This window comes from Poeciliopsis prolifica, unplaced genomic scaffold (genome assembly GCF_027474105.1).
Source record: "Poeciliopsis prolifica strain line A6 unplaced genomic scaffold, Auburn_PproV2 SCAFFOLD001, whole genome shotgun sequence".
NCBI classification, from domain to species: domain Eukaryota; kingdom Metazoa; phylum Chordata; class Actinopteri; order Cyprinodontiformes; family Poeciliidae; genus Poeciliopsis; species Poeciliopsis prolifica.
Genome location: NW_026562376.1, coordinates 19,020,166 through 19,040,956, shown reverse-complemented (window position 1 = coordinate 19,040,956; position 20,791 = coordinate 19,020,166). Strand labels below are relative to the sequence as shown.

Genomic DNA, 20,791 nt, shown 5'->3' with positions numbered 1-20,791 from the left:
AATGGTCACAAAGGCATCCAACAGCACATCGATACTGGCAGTGTGTTGACCTCACTGCCAATAACAAATGTCACCATATTTCAGTATTAAAAACTACCATAAAAGTAAATATCTTTATAAAGTAAATGTTACTTTGGAAAAACGGTGACAAAATCTTAAAACTGCTAAGAGTGAATCAGTAAATAATAGAGTTCTTCAACATTATTTTGAATTAAAAACATCACACATTTGAGACAATTGGCGCTTAACAGGGAGCTCGATCTACTCAAAAATCAATTCGTTTTCATCGTTGAGTTAAATTTTCGGCCCATTTTGAACTGTGCAATATAAAACTGACTAGGTCTTCTTTGAAAAGAATTTCTAAAAGAGGCTCTGACCAGAATCCGTGCTCAATAATGCCAGATAGACACGCTCAGTCTTGTAGAGAAAACGGAGCAATTGAGATGCAAAATGGGTGATTTATCTTCTGATTAGTGCTACACTGTTCAGAATGTCCTCTGGGAATCGTCACGACTCGTCCACAACAGATGGATATTTTCCTCATGCACTTTTGTGACGAATGAGAAGTTTAGATGCATTTTGCATTTGCAAACTACAGTTAGAGCAAACCACAACAGACCTGTGGTTTGTTCTAACTGTGCCACCTTGTGGCTATAAGGTATATAGAGTGAAAAAGAGACCAACATTTTGTCCTTGTTTACATAAACCCAAATCATGGGCATTCATGTCAGATTCATCTTAGAGCTTTTAATAATCTCCAATGCCAATGTCTTAGATTACACTTTCCATGAAGAAAAAGAATAATCTAGAAATGACACTGATGTTGTTCTAAATATTTGCATTATTTTAAATCATTACATTTCATAATGTAATCAAAATTTAGAAATTTTGCATGAAAATAATCTTTGATGATGTGACTTGCTTACAATTATCAATTGTAAACAAGTTGTGTTAAAGACCGGTTTACACAGTTAGAGCCTTTAGAATTTGGGAGCAGAACCTTGTCCCCAATATTTTATATTTCAACAAATCCATGAATTTATAAAGCAATACTTTGACACTCCCTTTTATATAGTCGATATGTGGTTTCCAAGATTATATCATTGAAACCCTAAAAGCCAGATTTTTTTTTTTCTTGCTCAAAGTCATTTTTTAAAAGTTTTTACAATAGCAAACTAAATTAGATGCATTTGAAAATATATATTTAATTATATCTGTAGTACCACTGGAAATATTATTTGTATAATGCAAGAGATAATCCTGGACCAATCAACCCTCCTTGTGGTACACCAAAAGTAAGCTACAATAAATCGTAAGCCCTAAACTTCTTTACTTTGCACCTTCTCTATTTACATTGCAAGTAACTTTCTAGCCATAAAAAAGACTATACTTGTTTTTTTTGCAGTGAATTTTTTGTTTAAAATTATAAAAGTTAAAAGTGACATTCATGTGTATGCAAACGTATGACCAGAACAGTATTTGCTGAAGAACACAAACCGTTTAAAATATTACGCACCATGTAAGACATAAAATATTTTATTTCTCATGTTTGCACAAAGCATAAAAAATGTGATAAATACATCAATACCCTCCAAGAAAATAAAATATATAAATTTACACTTAATACTATTTACAGGTCTTAGTGCATAATATTATAGCATACTGACAGAAAACAAATTAGTGAAGAGAGCAATATAGTTTGACCTGGATCCAGCAGTGATGTGAAACAAAACTCTCATGACTTTCTCCGTCTGTCCTGAAGTGATCACACATTTCCAATTTGATCTTCAGCTCCTGATGTACTTCAGCATCTGTGATGTCTCCATTTGCGAGTGGCCAGTGCGATGCCTACATCTTTTTTGTGCCAGGGGAAGAGACGAACAAGAGCGATGTTGCCGTCCGGCTGCACGGAACCGGCCAGCACGTAGAGCTGCGAGCGGCCCGGACGAACCAGGGCGCTGGCGCAGCTCAGGTTGATGAGGAGCCAATCCCGGAGGAGATGCTGAGTGTCATAAGGCAACAGGGGGCCCTGACGGATAAACTCCACGCGGCCCTCGACCTGGAACTCCGGCTCCCCTGTGGGCTGGCGAAGACGGTGGAGTTTAGCGGTGACGGCTGCGGAGGACAGAAGGATGTTAACATCTGGAAAAAGTGAGGATCTGATACAAAAACGACAAAGTGCATTTTGAGTTCTTCGAAAGAATCTGGAATCCTACCAAAGTCGTGATGACAAAAAGCACTCATTACTGTTTTCACTGCAGGAGCCACTTCCACAGAAGGACAGTTCTGGCAAACAGCTTTTGGCAAGTCTGACAATTCAGAGAGAAAGGGAAAAAAAAAGCGTTTTTACTAATTGTTGACAGGATTAGAAGGCATTAGGAAGAGTATTAAAATGAAGGAATAAAATTGTCATCTTGAGCTCGTCACCTTTCATAAAGTGGCTAAATTTTGCAAGGGGGGTCAGACACATGTCTTCCTCAGCAGGAAAGCGGTCACAGTTGAGAGCCTCGGGCCATGGATGTCCCTGGCAAGCAAGCACTGGGGCACAGCTGTCCCTCACTGCCACACACAGACTATGACAAGGCTGGATGAAGCTGAGGAAGAGAGAAAAAAAACATTTACTGCAATCACAGAAAAAAATAGAACTGGAAATTTTTTGAAAAAGCTTAAAAAAATAATAATAACGTACGTGTCGAGACAGACGGGTGCAATGATGGAGCAGAGGAAGGCCTGGGCTTGAGGATGGCAGCCGGTCTGCAGCAGGGGCCTCCAGTCCTCAGAGCGTGGCACCACCTCTCCTTCGAGGTTGCTGTGGCCTAAAAAGTTTGGCAGCCTCATCTCAGAGTATCCAACGCCTTTGCAGACTTTCATCTGGTTGGGGATGGTAACGCACCGAGTGGACTGGCCCAGGTCGAATGCCAGCAAAGGAGACGTGAAAAGAGCGACGGCCAAGAGAGCAGCCATAAGGAAAAGTTGACAAAAGTCCCGGGAGCAAACAGGAGGAAGAGGGGAGTCGCTTGCTTGCCCCTCTTGTGAGCTTCTCCTCTTATATACAGCAAGGTGGGCCAGCTCAATCAGCCAGCGAGTCTGTTATCAACTACCTATCAAAAGACATAGAGACGATGTGTTTGGAGACAACGGCTTGTTTTGTGATCCCTGCAGACAGAAAGGAGGCAGCGAGCAGATGGAGGGTGGGTGGTTGTGTGGAGGTGGGAGGAGGGTGACAATGGGCAATCACATCCCAGTTTTCACTGAGTGAAGAGCAGCCGCAGCAATCTGTCTCACTGGCTTCTGAAGTTTGAAGAGGATGACAAGAAACAGCATAGCACTGCTGAACCTGCATGTGCGACACACTTTTACACCCAAGAGGCTTACATTTTCAGAATGAATCAAATTTTCAGAATTTCAAAATGTTTCTTTTTTTTTAAATGACTTTTTGGCTTCAAAATGACAAAATTTCATTAAAAATTATTCCAGTAGTCAATTACACCTCTAATCATTTGCCCAACTATTTGCTTTATATTTAACCTAAAATAAAATATGTTGTTACCGACTCATTGGCAGTTACGGATGTTAACATTTTATGCCTAGGTGTGGTGAAATAAATCTTTTCATGGAATGCCTCACTGCATACAGCGAGGCATTGTTTTGTATGTCGAAACCACAAACATTGAATGTGTTTAAATTGAATGTTGTGTGACGGGGCAACACAGGGGCCTCTCACTTCAACCCACAACAGGATCCTGAGGCGTGACAGAGCCTAGCAGCTTCCCTGCTAAAAAATCATCTCAAGGATGTTGTGATCAGGGTGATGTGCAGAATAGTTCAGTTTTGGTCTCACTTGACCAGACCATACATGGATGAGGTGGTTTGAGTCTAAACTGTGAGATTATCCCACCTCTGCAGCTCCTCCAGAGGTGGGCCCTTTAGTAACTGCAGTTACTAAAGAGCTTTTTTTTTTTCCGGTACTCTTTTTGACTGGTCTTCCAGCGTTGGGGGACAGTCATGAATAGGTTTGGAGTTGTGGCAAAGTATTCAACTCTAATTTTTGATTATGGGTTGAACGGGGCTTTGTGAATTATCTAGCATCTTGTTTTGTAACCACCAATAGTTTCCATAACTATGCATGGCCTTTCTTCTGTTTCTTGGTCAATGTGATGTTTTTCCATTATTGTTTTGTAACAAAGCTGTACTTATTACCCTGTGGTGAACTCTAATAAGGTGACTATACAATAAGCTGTTAAGCTGGCAGGAGATGTGACTCAGAAGTCTGAGAAAGAAAATAAAACTCCAAATAAAAGAAAAATCAGAGCCCAAAAATAAACCACTGAACAAGAAACTCAATTCTGAAGCCCCCAAATGCATAATTCAACATTTGTTTTTAGTGATTCTACATATACACCGTATTTTCAACGTTTTACTCAAAACAGCCACATCTGGATGCTGTTAACCTGATTAATATGCCAAGAGTTACACCCCATTCTCTTGAGAACCTTTATTCAAACCGCTTAATGCAATGCGATTCATCTACATTTCAGTGTTTTTGTTTAGAGGTCGTCTGTCTCCAGATTTAGATGAGTATCTAAATCGTGGCCAGAGGTATCTATAGAACCCAGTCTGCTGGAGTTGCCCGAGTAGTCAGCTCTCGAGACTACTCCCATGTATGTGACTTTACAACAGGTCCGTCTGGAAAAGGGACAATGAATATGTAACCGGCCACAGCTGAGCCACGTTTTACGACATGATCTGAAGACTGGAGGCTGGTTCCAGATTGGGTAGACGAGTTCAGCCCATTAGAGGCGACTAACTGGGCAATTAGAGTCACAGGCCAATTTGGCTGAACAATAGGTCCACACATTTAACAAGCTCCCCCTGCCAGGAGCTCCACAGGGGTCTGTTGTCGGGCCTAATGGCCGTTGTGTAGACAGTGTGTCTGTCTTGGTAATGGGCTGCTTGCCCCAAACTCAGTGAATGAGAAGGTCAAGCAGGAGTCAACCAAGTGGTTCAACACCCAACTAATTTTTCCAACCCACAAATGTTCATCATTTGTAGGTTGGAAATCAAACTTCTGGAGTTTGATTCCAAAAGTTTGGGATCAAACTCGAAACCTAAAGCATATGCTGATCGAATTAATTTTGCTTTGCGACTGACATCATTGCATCTTGAGGAACATAATTTGGATGGAAAAATGATGGAATCCATTCGGTCGTTAATGCTTGGGTACATTTTAATATGCAACAAAGTGCAATCCTGTACCACTTCATCACAGAGTAACATCCTTTCAGAAATGTTCAGTATTGGGTTGGTCTTTTGTGATGACCTGAGGACAGCCTTCACTCAGCACCAGCATCAGAAAACTTTCACTGACCTTTTTCTTGTCTGTATATATTAAAATGTAAATTTAACACTTATTGTCGTAAGTTAAGTCTATCAAACCAAATATTTTCAGATTTGCCACTCTGTTTTGCATTTTTATCCCTTTTTTGCAATAATTAAAATCTGTTTAATCTGAAACTTTTAATCCATAAAAAAATGGAAATTTTAAACGATTTCCTTTGTACCTCAAAGGAAAGTGGCATCAGGAGTTCGCGCTAACTGGCAATGAGAAATCTACATCGCCACTCAGGAATTTTGATCCCACCATTCAGCAACACTCGAGGGTTTTTGAGCTTTTTTAAAATTATATCTAAATCTTATCCAAGTCCAGATTCCAGTGAGGTCACCTCCAAAAAAATAAAAAATAAACCTGAAGGTTTTCAGGGGGGTTTTTTTTGTATTAGTCCTTAAGAGGTGGTCATGCAATTGTATTTTTATCATCAGTTTGGTGCTGAACCAAAAATGTTCACATTTGTCTTGTCAGTCCACAGAATATTACCACTAAAGTTTTGGGGATCATTGAATGTGATGAACTGATTTTTTTACCCACAGGTCATCTTCATCCAACATTAAATTCTATTGGTGACAAGAAATACTGAAGTGTGACAAAAAAAGCAAAATCAGTAGGGGCCAAATGCATTTTCACACAATTAAATATTTCAGCATTTCTTTCAGATACCATCAGTCGCCCGTCTCATGTCAGCCGACTATCACAATGCAATGTTATGCAGCTGCTTTCTGGCCACGTGTTGGAGCAAAACGAGTCCTTGCAGCACATCAAAGACAGGGAGGAGAACTGGGTGTCAGCTCTGCAAACTCAGATAAAAGTTGTCTCCCCTTGTACACAGGAGACTCATACATTGAACTCCCATTTGTCCCTCACCACCCCCTCCTTTCACCATCCTGCTGGGCTCCAGCAGGACTGACAGTCCCTGCACAGACTGTCAATAGCACTCAATCGTCACATCCAGTCTCCAAGCCTTATGGGCAGACACAGTCAGCCTGATATGAGCAGACCATTTGCTCCCCCAACCTTAGAACCTGCAGACAGATCCAAAAACTGTCGCATGTCAGATTAAACTGTCCTGCTTCTGTCTTCATTTACTACCATATAAAAATAAAATACCACATCAGGCACAAAAGTAACTGAGTACAGACAAACTTTAATTTTTTTAATTGCAGGCATCTTTCTCTTACAAAATCTAAATGTTTTCCCTCAATCAGTTATGAAGTAATCCCAAGTTTAAGAACAGTCAAAAAAGAAAAAGCCAAAAGTATATAAAGGAAATGGAAAGAAAAACAATGTGTAACAGAATCAAAGACACCATATCCTTCTTGCGCACTTCACCGGTTCTCTGAAATGCTATGGAAGTTAAAAGAAAAAGACAAAGATGATTAATTTACAGAATTACAGCGATACAACTTAATTTAGCATAAAATAATCAGATTTATTCATAAGTACTTCTAATTAAAAATGTAAAACAAAACTATGCAACAAGTTTCCTTTTACAAAAATAAATCTTCACAAGGTTAACTCTAATGATGTTAGTGTACAAACATCTGGGAAGTCCTAAGGGCCTGCGGAGGGTCGCAGCCCAGATACGCCCCATTGCTGAAACAGTACTGCAGCAGAGCCCTGAAGCAGAGATCCTACAGGGAAACCAAAACATTTGGAGTCTATTTTACTGGTGAACGTACTGCAGTAGATGGTAGCGAGACAAAAAACAAATGCATGACAAAAAAGATTTACATAGGGTTTTTTTTTTCCCCACTCACCTGGATGAGAATGTGGGGGTTTCCAACGATTATGAGCAGAGCTTTGGCACGGGTGACGGCCACGTTGAAGCGTTTCGGATTGGCCAGAAAACCAAGCAAACTCTGCAAATCCTCGCGTTCCACTGATTCATTAGAGCGCACCTGGATAATTAGATAATAAATAATCCACTGCAATTTGGTATTTTTGTACAATCAGAAGTACTTTTTAATTTTCAAAGGTACTATGGTGTACTACTACTATGGCAGTAGTACACTATAGTAACGCCGTTGATTAGAAATACTGAAGTTACAAAATGGATTACATCATATAGTAACAAAGACTAGTCATTCTTAAATATAGCATCTGAGTGCAAATCTACTAAATATTGACCTCTTATCCAGGTCATTTATAATTTCTTGCATTCAGTTAAACTACTTTGAGTTTAAGGTTGCTTTAACGTGGCAAAAATCTGTGCACTGGCTGTACACGGATTCATCACTAGCTGGAAAACTAAGCACCGTTTCTTCAAGGGAACACGTAAAATAAAACATTTAACATAAAACAATAAATCTACAAAGACTCGCTTTTGCCTAAATTATTTGAACATTTTTCAAGGCAAGCAAAAGGACATTACAAAAGCTTTCCTAACAGTGAAGCTGTTTCCTCAGCCCTTCAAAATTCTTGGTAAATCTAACTAAATGTAGGTTGTAATTAAAATACCTTATTTTGACCTACCGTCGACAAGATGATGACCAGAAACTCTTGTCCCTGGAACTCCTCCACTGAGCCCACTTTGATGTCAGACAAGCCCACCTTACCCAACAGCACTCGAATCTTCTCACACTGGACAGCAATGTGAAAGCTCACCTTAAAATCTACAGCATGTTGACCTGATTTCAAACAAGTATTTTAATGCCCTCAGAGAAGGAGTGAAACATACTTGCTTCCTGTAGGGGGCAATGATGCCAATGTCAGAGGGGTGCACAGGGTTGTACAGCTTCTTTGCCAGCTGGCAGCAGTAGAGCATCACCTGCACAGCCTCTACTGGGTTGAACCATGACGGGTTGTTTCCTTCCCTCATTTCTGTGCCCTGGGAAAGAAAAACCAAAAACTTGGACTACTCCTGAAAGCGAGTAAATAAACAGGTCTCAGATGCACTAATGTTTCTACAAGAGCAAGCATTGTGATTTTATTTGTGCGTTACCCTAACACCGTGGAAAAAGAGGGGGAAGTCTTTTTTGGGCAGGTTTTTCCACTGGCAGAGGGATTCCACGATCTCTCTCTGAGCCTTAAAGCACAGCTCCCCCAGGTAGAAGAGCTTGGAGGGCAGCGTAAGCAGGACCTCATGGGAGCGGTAGTTGTAGATCAACTTGGTCACCTGTTAGAGAAAAGCATGCTTGTATAAACAAAGAGGCAGTCAAACAATTGTTTATGTGAAGATTTGTAAAAAAAAAAAAATTGGACATTATTCCTTTTTACATTTTTGTCTCTGGACAAACATTTCAAATAGATTTTTGTTTGGCAGGAGAAAAAAAAGAAAACACCATAAATTGTTTATGACTTCATAAATGTTTCCCAATTGGAGAACTGACCAGTTTAGGATTATATCCCCAGTCCTGTTTAGTGTATAGTGGGTTGGACATCAGCCTCTCCAGTAAAGACATGCCCAACCCAAAGGCCATAGCAAGGTTGGACTTCACTATGGGACCCAGTTGGCAGGGGTCTCCAGCCAGCACTATCTGAGGAGGGAAACAGGAAGCATCTTTATTCAACAACAAACCTAAGTTCATTTCCTCTTTTCCAATAAATATATAGTGGTTACGCCAATTCACTACGCTACTATTTTTAAACAATTTGAGAATGTCTTTGGTTTGGTTATTTCACATGAATCACATTGGATAAAACGAATTAGCACTTTTAGATGCCTTTTCAGACAACACCTGAAACTGGTAAAATGTCACTAGTCACAGTAAAACCAGTCCTGTACTGGCCACTCAGTGATGAAAAAGCCACCCATTCAAAACTGTAACAAAAATAAATAAATAAAAAGACCAATAATCAGTTGGAAATGCAATAAGGGACAAGCAGGGTTTCTGCAGGGTTCACCAACTCAATTTAAGGCTTTTTAAGACCACTATGAATGGAATTTAAGACCTTTATCTCCACAGAATGTGTGGATAAATTTGAACCATGATGGGTGCAAAACTGGGAGCTAGCTAGCAAGGATACGTTAGCAGTGAGTTGCCACTACACTCAACCATCTAAAGTCAGAGAGCACAATAAAAACATCGGAGTTCAGTGCATCGCCAACTTTTGTCAGACAGGAAACTCCAACGGGGGGGAAAAATACACAGAATATGAGATTAAATGGTTCTGTCAAGACCAAATATTTGTGATTAACACATTAAAGGCCAACCTACTTTTCAAAATTAAAGACATTTCACAGCCACAATTTTAGATACAAGAACTTAAGACTTCTTAAGGCTGTGCAGACACGCTGCTATATTTAGAAAAAGGCAAAATTTGCCAACTTAAAACATTGTTATGGTGTTTCTCGCTGTACGAGGGACTGGTGCACTTCACAAAATAGATGGTATCATAAGGAGAGAGCTTGATGAAGGAAGAAAGTGTGTAAGGCAAGCCTACAAAACCTGGCTCAAATAAATCTAAAATGGTTAAACTGAAGCCTTTGTGTGTTTCATCCAAGGAAAAAAAACTCCAGTTCAAATGCATCATAATGAGGTCAAGATTAATACAACATTTATGCCGATGAGAGCATTTCCTCCAGGTGTTGAAGAAGCTCATTTGCTGACCTGTCCATCTCTCTCTGAGATGAGGCTGATGGGGATCAGAGACTCAGGCTCTGTGGCTTGGCCAGCTTCATCCAGAAACACATGAGTAAAATGTCCCTCTCTGAAAAACAAAGAAATTCATATTCTACAAAGACAGTATATGATGCGTATATATATTCGCTTTAATCATATCTAAAACATTGATCTTACGGTATTCCAATATTATGGAACATGCCAGCACTGGAGCAGGTGCTGACGACAATCCTATGGAAAGCAGCATGACGGATGTCTTCTCCGGCCCGTGAGTACGGCTGCAACACTTCAGGAATAGACTAAAAAGAAGCAACTGGTAAAATAATACGCAATCTAAGCAACATTGTAGATATAAAGGGTAGACATAGCCATTTGCAAAAGTTACACACATCCCTTGAACTCTTTCCACATGTTGTGAATTGAATTTTTTTCATAAAGAAAAATCCAAAAGGTATGTTATGGATTTATATTCAGCCTCCTTTTTGCATCTTTATACACCAAAATCTGAGAATGAAAATTTGTAAAGAAATAAAAAAAATAAATGAATACCATCTATAAATTCCCTCCTGTAAAGTTTACAAATCTTTTTGTGTACGCCTACAATATGAAATCTCCAAAATATGTTGGGGTTTGTAATTGGATGGGGCCATCCTCATGAATTATGAAAGCAGTTGATGAGCAGACCATTAATGCTGCAGTTCAGTACCTCAGTCTCCCTAGAGGAGGCGTTAACACGGGCCAGGCTAGCGGTATGCAGAAAGCCGCTGTGATGCAGACGCACACAGATGAGGTCAGCGGCGCTGTTGGATGGCGTACAGACAAGAACCCGACTGCTGGGCAGAAAGTGGTAAACCTGGAGGGTGAGAAGCTTCATAGGATTATCCAGGTAATCGAAATAATTTGGACCAAACTCAACATGCACAAGAGTCGAAGAATCTAGATGGATAATTGGTTAATGCACCTGCAGTATGATTTCAATAAGAGTGATGGTTTTCCCGGTTCCTGGAGGTCCAAACAGCACATATGGAAGAGGGCGACATTCTGCCTCCAGGATCCTCTTCACTGCCTCCTTCTGACAAGGATTGAGGTCTGGGTTAAAAAGTTGCCCTTTGCGAGGCATTGGTTTGGAGGTCTGTTTTCCTTTAAGAAGAAATGTTACAATTGTTATGTTAACTTTTGATACACACAAAAAAAAAACAACCAAATTCTGTATAGATCTAAAAATTGTTGGACACCTTTGTCTTTAGTCTGTGTGGCCTTCGACTTCATATCGACACACGCGCTCAACGCGTCTCCATTTTCCGCTGGCGGATTCTGGTGATTATAAAGGCTTCTGAAGTTATTCTCTTTTTAGATTTGTTTTCATTTGACGTCTGTCAGTTACAGCCTACCTCGTCCATCCATTCTCCAGTCCACAAGTGGGTTTGAGGCGTCACTCTGGAGGGGAAGAGAACTAAACAACAAGAAAGCAACACCAGTCAGACTGGGAGGTCTCTTTTGTTAGCCAAGAGGGGTGGATTAAATTAAAAAGCTTATTGTTTTCTGTAAAAGTCTTTCAAAGCACCAGTCAAAGAAAGAGAGGGAAGAATGACGCATTCATTTTGAGGGCTATCTTTCCTTGTTTGTGCACCTAAGAAGAGGTTACATGAAACAACCAGCACCCCCTGGTGGGTAATGTAGTGATGTCCCACTACAATGTGGCCTCGCACAAAAAAAGAATCCAGACTGTTGCACATATGAAGACGTTTGGTGATTTGATTAAGAAAAATGAAAAGCAACACCAATTGTCTACATCATTTTTTCCCCGGACAATAAATACTGTGAAATTTATCTTTTACAGAGTGGTCACAATTGACAATTTCTGATGAAAATTTTCAAAGTAGCAAATTCACCAGGAAAAAGTTGCTAAAAAAAGTAAATGACGAAATGTATATAAAACCACAAATAAGCTTCAAAATTGACCACAGACTTAATGAGCCTGTCTAGAAATATGAAAAACAAAAAACACACGACTCACTCTCCCCAAAATGCTTTGTCAGCTCAAGAGCATTGTGACATCTCCTTGTGGTTAACCTAAAAAAAAAATCAAAAAAACAATCCCGTACAATCACTTATACGTCAACATGAAAATAAGGTGAAACTCGAACCCAGAAACATTCCAAACAATCCCTAGTGTATTCCATCTTACCTGTTGTAGGTGAACTCGACGTCAAGAGGTTCGCCAAGGTAACTGTGGTGAAAGTTTGAATTCACTCTCAAACTCACATTCTCGTCGTTGATCTGAACAGGACCATTAAGGCATTACACTCGAACAGAAAGCGTGTGCAGAGATGCTCCGGAGCCAAACAAGCAGGTTACCTCAGTGACGTAGCTGATGCACTCCATCTCCAAACCGTCGCTCTGCAGCTTCTTCAGTAAAACTCTGTCCCCTGTGGAGAAAGCTCGTCAACAGAAACCTACACAACTTTTAACGGCCATGCTGGAGGTCACATCACCTATATTAAGAGAAGGTCTGCCTTCAGCCAGCCCAAGCACCTCCAGGTGCAGGTAGGTGCCTCCTTTGCGGAGGAGCGCTCCACTGATGGAGAACTCCCTTAATTCTCTTTCTGAGTTCAGCTCTTCAAGCCACAGGAGGGTCGAGAATCTTGAGTACATGTTGGATGGTGAGAGCGCCTGAATGTAGGAGGACAGCACGACACTTTACTTGATCTGCAATCTACTTTTTCTCTTTGCATATTTCTTGTCATAACATCTCACTAATATAGTAATATAGTGAAACACCAAACCATCAAAAAAAATAAATAAATAAATAAAAATTTGAGAGACTTCGTGTTCTCTAGCGTTAATAGCCATTTTGCGAAACCCTGAACTCGGAAGCCAAATCCGTTTGGCAAGCTTGAAGCCCTGTTGTAATTTATGACTCGGAAAGTAAAGGCTGGCTCAAAAATGATCTGGACAGGAGAGGCATAGCTACAGATTCATTTCAATTAATGGAAAGTGAATATTTCAGCAATTGGGTTTAAAAAGTGAAACATGTTTCACACGTTTATTTCTAGTTATATTCCATATTCAAAAATGCTTTATGGATTCCAAAGTTAAATGTTAAAATTAAGTACTAAAAAATGTTTTATTCATTTTCCCAGGATAGCACATATAATTCAACACTTCTCGTTACAGAAGTGTTGTGATTTGTCGTGGAAAACTATGAGTTTTACTGGACTTTCTTCAATAACATGTGCCGTGTTGACAAAGTTTATTCAATGGATTCTCATTGGAGTCTGTTTTTGAGTTACAGTTACAAGATGTTTGTGGCCATAACTACAATAACATTCAATTTAAAGCAAAAACTGTTGATTAAAGAAATATGTTGTGCTTTGACCAATATTTTCTAATTGAAAAAGCTTTTTGTCAGAAAAAAAGAAAAAAAAAATTGCTGGGGCTGTCAAGCCAAATATATTTTTACTACTATCACATTGCAGTCAAAGGTTTAATAGTTAATAAATCTTTAAATAATTTTAATCATCAGCCCTAATGATACCATGCTCACCTCTCCTAAGCATGGGTGAACAGCCAGTATGTCCTTCTGTGACTCCACACAGTCTCTCAGAGCCTTTGGCACCGGAAAGGATGGTAGGAAGTTTGGCAACCGTCGCTTACTGAGCCTGGAGGTGGGAGAGGCGAACAAGAATCAACATGGATAATCTTGATGTAAACAGCCTAATCTCTTCGAAGATGGAAAACAACACCAGCCACTGAGGTCAGCCAGACTGGGATTAAATATGGATGCCAGAAACAGCAGCAGAAAGAAAAAGAGCACACCTAAAACATTTTGTATTTTTATCCAACTAGTTTATCTAGCAATTTGAAAATAAACCCAAGTCTAATTACTAAATAATGACTCCTTGAAAACAAATTACAAACTGTATAGGAGCAGGTATAACTTCAGATCTCCATCAGTTTAACACAAAAATAAAATTACAAAACACACGTTATACATCTCTTTGAATATTTTTTAGCATTTAAAGATGAAATATAACAATCTTGGAACTTGAATTCATTTCCCAAATCTTCATTACTTATTGGTTAACAGGTTTAATGAGCTCTTTAATTACCTCGGCGCATCTTTTGGAGCTGAGACGGTGACAACATGGGAGGGGGCTTTTGAGAGCACCTTGACATTACTAGGACAATAAACCTCAGAGGGCTTCAGCAGGTTTTCATCCTCACTGCCCACTGTGACCAGAAGACGCCTCCCGATGGTGAAAGAAGAAAAGTGCAGCAACAGTAGCTCAGTACAGCATCCAAGGCTCCTGGGGGAATCCCAACATACAAAAAATATATATAAATGTGCCACAAATAAGTATTCATGCAAAATGCTTTTTTACTAAATATTGATGCAATAAAAAATTTGTTCTATATGAATGAGCAAAAGAAATCAGGTCTACTATAAAGTAAATCAGCGCCAATAAATCGGCACTGATTTGGCTTAGTTACAGCATACTCACACTCATAGTCACTTAGTCAAAGCCCAGACCTGAATTCAATTGAAAATCTAAGCCAGGACTATTATTTTTCATGGAACCCATCCATTCAATATCATCTTGCCAGATTTTTTTCTTATCTGACAAAAAATAAATTAATTAAAAAGACAAAAACATTTCAGCCTATAAATCTGGGACATGCATCACAAAATCTGTAACTGCAGACACAATGTGGCTCTAGAAAGTATGTTTACCACAGCTGGATACAAACATGTCACACTTTTTTGATTCTTATTTGCATAAAAATAATTAAAAACCATGTATCCCCCTCCATCCAAGTTACAGCTGTGCACTACTTTGTCCTGGACAATCACATAAAATCCCAACACAGCAAAGTTTGTGGTTGTAACCCAGGAGTGAAATTTTATAGGAATATGAATCATTTTGCAAGACATGATGCATACTTATATGCACTTTAAGGGACACCTTACTTTGCTTTGCAGGCTATAACAACAGACACTCTTTCTCCTGGGGATATTTCCACCTCTCTCTCCTCCTCTCTTGCGTCGTGGGGCAGGACTGTGTCTGCCTGCATTGCACCATTTTCTATTTCTACGTCCTTTGCATCTCCGACTTGTTTCTCTGAGGATTTTGGGAAATTTTTGTCAACAGGTTTCTGTCTCTGGTTGGGTGATGTGCTGACGGTAACCACGGTAAACTGCTCTTCAGAGTCCCACCCAGCAAAGTCGCAGCACTTCAGTCTTTGAGACTCTGAGCCATTGTTTCTGTTGCGGAAAAGAGACAGAGATGAACAAGCATTCACTCTGTCTTTAAATTGTTGTCATTTACATCAAAAAGGCAGAACCAGCTCACTGAATCCATAGCACCAGCTCACATCTCTCCCCAAGCATCAAGTCCCCAAACTGTCCATAGTCTGATACGTCGAGCCCGCCTTTGTTTTCCAAGAGGTGATTCAGCTCAGCCTCCAGGAGAGGCTCAGCAGCAAAATTCATACTGCAACCAGAAAAATAAAACCACACTAACATCAGCAAGACAGAAAGACTAATTTAAACTTGGTTATTTATCAGTCTTTTAAGGCCAAAACAATTAATCTGATTAACTGATCAATCAATTGTTGCAATAATTGTCAACTAATACATTACTCATCAACTGGAGTGCAGGTAAAAAAGGTCATTTGCTGAGAACACTCTCAGAGCAATTAAACTAAAATTGGTCAAAAACACACATGTTCTTCATTTAACATCAAATTGTACCTTCATTATTCTACCAAAAACTCTAGGAACATTGTTTTTGCTTCACCTGGTTCAAATTCATCTTTATTAATCACCTTTTGCTGTCCAACTACTAATTGGTTAATCAAAAAAGTGCATCAACAGATCAGCTTTACACTCTATTAATGTTAAGTCAAGCGGAAACCTTTGCTACAAATGATCAGGCATTCACTAAAGCAATGCATTATGGAAAATAAAATATTTTTTCTTATTTAAAAAGAAAATGTTTTCTTTATATATTTTAATATATTTGTAATATCACATATGAGGCTTAAATGAAAAATGTGACATTTTTTTAAAATCTGATTAGCCAAACATCACAGTAATCAACAGCACTAATATATTTACCACCTGAGTGGCATATATATGAACAACCTGATCTATATTTGCAGTGGTACCTCTGACGGCAGGGCGCAATGCAAAGGGCTCTCCAAGAGTAGAAGGACTGACAGCTCTCCACCATTACCAAGTTGACCAGATCCCCTGGTGAAGGCTTGTATTGGGTTGGCAGGAGCAGAGAGTCCAAGCTAAAGAAAACACTGTCCTCCACCACTCCGCTGTTTCCATACACACTAGTCACTCGCACCTAGAAACAGAGAGCCGTTCAGATGAGGCCACAAAATTCAACTAAAGAAAATGATCCAGGTTCAACACCACGACTTTATTTAGCTTGATTAGTCATATTTAAACTAGATTTTTCAACATCAGTGAATATACTATAAAAAAAAAAAATCAGCACCTGGTTTAGGCGACTGTAGCGTAATGGAGCCACAGAATGAGCTTGGGTGGTCCATTGGGTGGGGTTGATATAAAACTTAGCTTGAATCCAGTCACCTTTCATTGGTTCATAACCTGTCAGAGAGAAAAGAAACACACAAAGCAAATCCCCCTAGATAAACACAGTTAGCATAACAAGATTTGGAAATACTCTTATGTTTTTAATCAATGACATCACCTCTTACTTAAGCTGGATAATAAAGCTTAAAAATACAGTCTCATTTGTTTTTTTATCCTTTTTTGCCCCGTCTTTTCTTAAAAAGGGCCGTATTGTGCAAAATCCACTTTTTAGCACTCAAATACATTTTGTTATGTACTCTGAGTCTTATGGAGGGCATAATAGTTTAATTTAGTGCATCTAAAAAATGAATTATAGAGAACTTAAGCTCACACAACATAGTCTATACTATACAATTTTGTGCAGTGACTAAATGGGACAAAGTACAAGTAAAATGAAAAGTTTTGCTCAGTAAACACCTTTGGTAACTCGATTTAACTTGGGCAATGTAAGCAAGATATCCAAGGCCTGTGAAGTTCAAAGCCTTATTAAATTAAAAGTTTATCTCTACCCTCTGAAAGGCTGTAACGTGTGAAGTATGTGGTCTGATTGATGTAGCCACTATCGCCGTCAAACGACGTGACAGTTCCTATCAGAGGGCGCAGCTGCATGCTGTCTGCTTCCAAGGATGTCCTCCCTCCGTCTTCCCAGGCATCTGCACTTTTCTCCACCTCAATAAGAAAAAGAATGCTGAATTTTGCAAGCCAGATGAACCACAACCTCAATGCAAACTTGAACTGTAATTTCCAAAAGGAGCCAATGGCCAACCAACAAGAAGAGACAGACTCAGAAGGTGAATGTAGTTGCTGCTTTATGTGATGGATGGGGGGGGGGGTCCTCACCCTCAGAGCTTTCCATCCTTTCTCAGCACCATCTCTGACTGCGATGCAGTTCACCTGGTCTCCCTCTTCCAGTGGGATTCCGCCCAAAACCTCATTGCTTGTGAAGTATATGGCATCGTCTATCATCCCGTAGTCCAAACACAGCTGCGTCACCACACTGCCCCGCAGATGGCGGATGTCCTCTGTGACTGAGCAGAAAAAACAACAACACTAAAGATAAATAAATAAATTGAAAAACAAACATGCTACTGTCCGAAACTGGAGGAAGAATGGCTGGGCTTACCAGGGCTTTCCGTGAAGATGTTGTCTCCAGCTGCATCGACTGTTCTCCAAATCGAAGAGACTAGCTTGGTTAGCACGCAGCGCACAGACGTGAGCATATCAGCGGGAAACGGGAGCAGCGCAGCTAGCTATCTGAGCTGCGAAAACAAATCTAATTATTAATTATGCTTCAGTATTGATTCGGTTTATTGAATGCACAATCTGTAATATATGTCGGTGTGAAAGTAAGCAACGAATGAAAAAGAGGAAACCTTACTGGATTAAGAAAATAAGCTTTTCGGTGTACGCCGAAGACACAGAAGCTAATGCCTCGATATCAACTGCCGCCTGAAACTCTGTAGATAAATATTGTAAAAAAAAAAAAAGAATAAATCTCCAGCGGAAGTAGTGAAAATATGAGCGGCTCACCGCGTTTCATACAAGTTGTTAGATACTACAAAAGACTTCAAGCGTTGTGGTCGAGATTTCTGGCAGATTTCGGCGGCAGGTGTGTGTGATGATGAGGGCGGGGTCATCAGACATGCGGCCACTTTTACCACCAGGGGGCGCAAGAGCAACCAAGGTGACGAAGAACGTGTGAGGTCAAAAGTGGAGCAGCATGCTCTCATTTTTAAAGAACTACCAATTTCTATATATATATATATATATATATATATATATATATATATATATATATATATATATATATATATATATATATATATATATATATATATATATATATATATATATATATATATATATATATTTTTTTTTTTTTTTTTTTTTTTTTGAGTTTTATAATTGAAATAGAATAAAATTTCTACAAATTTTATTTGTAGAAAGCTATGTAAAAACATTCTGTTGTGCAAATTTAATTCAATAATTAATGTATACATATAATATTATTATTAATCTACATCAATTATCTATTTTTATTTACTGAGTAATCCTGAGTACAATATTGAAGTCATAGATAGCAGACAGCTCCCCTCCCTTGATCAGCTTCCATTGTATGTCAAAATATATTTACTTCCACCACAAGAGGGCAGTGGCGGCGCTCTGAGCACAGGACGGAGCCGGTCTCGACAACACAGAGCAAATGAGGCCAAGCGGAGGAAATAGATCAGATACTCATCTCGATCTGTTGCTATAAGTAGAAACTCAACTAATATTGTTTATCAAAGACATATAACATGTAAAAAAATTTTTTAAAAATCAGAAAAAGAAAAAAAAAGGCTATTTTATGTTATAACCAGAGGAAATTGCTCACTATATATTTAACTGTTGGATCAGATGATGTTGAACAGGTCTTTTTCCTGTAATGGCTGAATTTCACAACATATAAGGAGACTCCAAAGTCATGGAGCAAAGTAAAAACAAATTACAACATTACCTCTAACAATCCCCTTAAAATAAATAGAACTTAAGCATTTGTTTAATTTACACACAACTTTTTTTTTAAGTTGAGTAATCAATGATTTCTTGTTTTCTCAGCATAAATATCACATTACACAGACATCCATTTTTAGTTCACCACTGATCACTCCGGTGGATGAGAAGTTGTATTTATTTTGCACCAAGCAAATTGAGAAGAAGAGAGGGCTAAAAATTCCAGGAAGTAGAAGTAAAGAGTGGCACCTACCAAGGCTCGTGTTGCCAAAACAACTGTTAGATGCTGCCTACATGCCAACATGGTTGTTTAGGAGGCAGGCCAGGAAAGAGGCTTTTCTGTTCTACCATCCCATAGTTTATTAAACATGCGGAGTTTGATAAACTAACTGGACTTTGCAGGTCCGACTAAGCTTGAGCTGTTTCTTACAAAACACTGCTGGTAGGACTGGTGTGAAAAACAGGATGGGAATCTGGAAAAGCACCTCAGACCAACTGGGAAGTGTGGTAGAAGATCTGTTGCTGTAATTTGTAATTTGCGGTAATACCTCCTAAACAAAAACAGAAATAAATTCACACTAGGTTGGATCAAGCTACTTAAACACAGACGTTGAAGACGATAAGATGATTAATGGTGTCTCTCTGTACTGTAAATGTAATACGGCTGATTGACAGCTGTTATTGCCTTTATGAAGCACAATTTAAATTCAGTTACTGCAGCACTGATGGAGTAAGTTATTGTTTTCCAGACTTTCTTAAGCCCCTTAATGTTTTTCTTTGAACCTTGGCTATTTTATTACATAATTTCTGTCCAGTTTCTGACCGTTTGGAACAATCCCCTTAAAATAAATAGAAAGGGGAACGTCTGTTTGACATCTGTCATATGTGCTAAAACTTAAGCTTCATGACAAAGGAAGAGAGAAAGAAAAACACTCCAGATGGGCTGGGCATGAAACAAAAGATGGACATGGAGAAAAGCACCTCGATACAAAATATGGTGTAAAACCTGTAACACCATGGACCTTCTCCTTTTCTTTGGCCCTGGAAATTTTGTTCAGCCTGATTTATATCTCCCGGCAGCTGTATTGTCCACTCGACAGCAAGGCCTGTGCTTTTGCCATTTGTACATGAACACGGAGGTCTGCTTGGACACTCTGAGGACATTTGCATATAAGACTGTATGCACTCTGCCACAATAAGACTCACATTCAAATGGGGGCACCAAATGCGCAATAGTTAGAGTTATGTTCAAAAATTAAGTCCCCGCCCACACAGAGACAGGAATGGTTATGTCGCAAAGTTGTTTTCTTTTTTTTTAAATTATTATTATTGTTTAGGTTTTACGTCCACATAGATATAGAAACAGTGGTGTTTGAAAAACCAGAGTGGGAAAATTTCAAAACGGCAGTTCCATGTTTCGGTATCTTCATGCTAGCCGCGTCCGTTTTTTTTTTTTTTTTTTTTTTTGAGACGACAACATTGGAGCTCCATATCATAAATGACAAACCTGGTGCCGATCTGTGTTGTTTGGTATTCTTGTGCCATTCTGAGGCGCCACTGATTGGTCTGGTCAGTGTGGATGCACACTTTATCTCGTTTACAAAATAATGGACCATGCCCATTCGCCTGTGGGTAGGACCTTGTTACAAGATGTCCGATGACGTTTGTTTGTTGGCCATTTTTACATAGGTAATAAATATCATTCTCATTAGGTCCACGTCTGTTTTAAAA

The 20,791-nt window shown here is 39.2% G+C and overlaps 2 protein-coding genes across 2 annotated transcripts; both read right to left on the bottom strand.

Annotated features, from left to right (window-relative positions):
• Nucleotides 1-1,804: 1,804 nt before the first annotated feature.
• On the bottom strand, nucleotides 1,805-3,854 carry szl (sizzled). Its single transcript, XM_055037836.1, is given in 6 exon segments — nucleotides 1,805-2,115; nucleotides 2,217-2,309; nucleotides 2,428-2,594; nucleotides 2,690-2,979; nucleotides 2,981-3,045; nucleotides 3,842-3,854. Coding segments are annotated over 6 exon segments (939 nt in total).
• Nucleotides 3,855-6,519: 2,665 nt separating this feature from the next.
• Nucleotides 6,520-18,193, bottom strand: mov10l1 (Mov10 like RISC complex RNA helicase 1). The gene is made up of 27 exons (XM_055056296.1): nucleotides 17,946-18,193; nucleotides 17,691-17,826; nucleotides 17,408-17,595; nucleotides 17,077-17,236; nucleotides 16,470-16,582; nucleotides 16,129-16,316; nucleotides 15,312-15,452; nucleotides 14,930-15,223; nucleotides 14,070-14,267; nucleotides 13,505-13,619; nucleotides 12,453-12,630; nucleotides 12,316-12,386; nucleotides 12,146-12,237; nucleotides 11,975-12,030; nucleotides 11,349-11,410; nucleotides 11,193-11,271; nucleotides 10,919-11,097; nucleotides 10,664-10,810; nucleotides 10,135-10,256; nucleotides 9,946-10,045; nucleotides 8,725-8,871; nucleotides 8,337-8,510; nucleotides 8,073-8,222; nucleotides 7,868-7,975; nucleotides 7,153-7,293; nucleotides 6,935-7,026; nucleotides 6,520-6,739 (listed from the first exon to the last, which is right to left on the bottom strand). The coding sequence occupies exons 2-27, from the start codon at nucleotides 17,785-17,787 to the stop codon at nucleotides 6,721-6,723; spliced, it is 3,411 nt and encodes a 1,136-aa protein (XP_054912271.1). The 5' UTR covers nucleotides 17,788-17,826; nucleotides 17,946-18,193; the 3' UTR covers nucleotides 6,520-6,720.
• Between the last annotated feature and the right edge of the window lie 2,598 nt (nucleotides 18,194-20,791).

Coding starts and splice junctions, on each gene's coding strand:
- mov10l1 (XM_055056296.1), bottom strand. CDS start 17,787: ATGCTCACGTCTGTGCGCTGCGTGCTAACCAAGCTAGTCTCTTCGATT. Junction 17,596..17,690: donor CATCTTCACGGAAAGCCCTG/GTAAGCCCAGCC, acceptor TTTTCTGCTCAG/TCACAGAGGACATCCGCCAT. Junction 12,238..12,315: donor GCATCAGCTACGTCACTGAG/GTAACCTGCTTG, acceptor GGTCCTGTTCAG/ATCAACGACGAGAATGTGAG.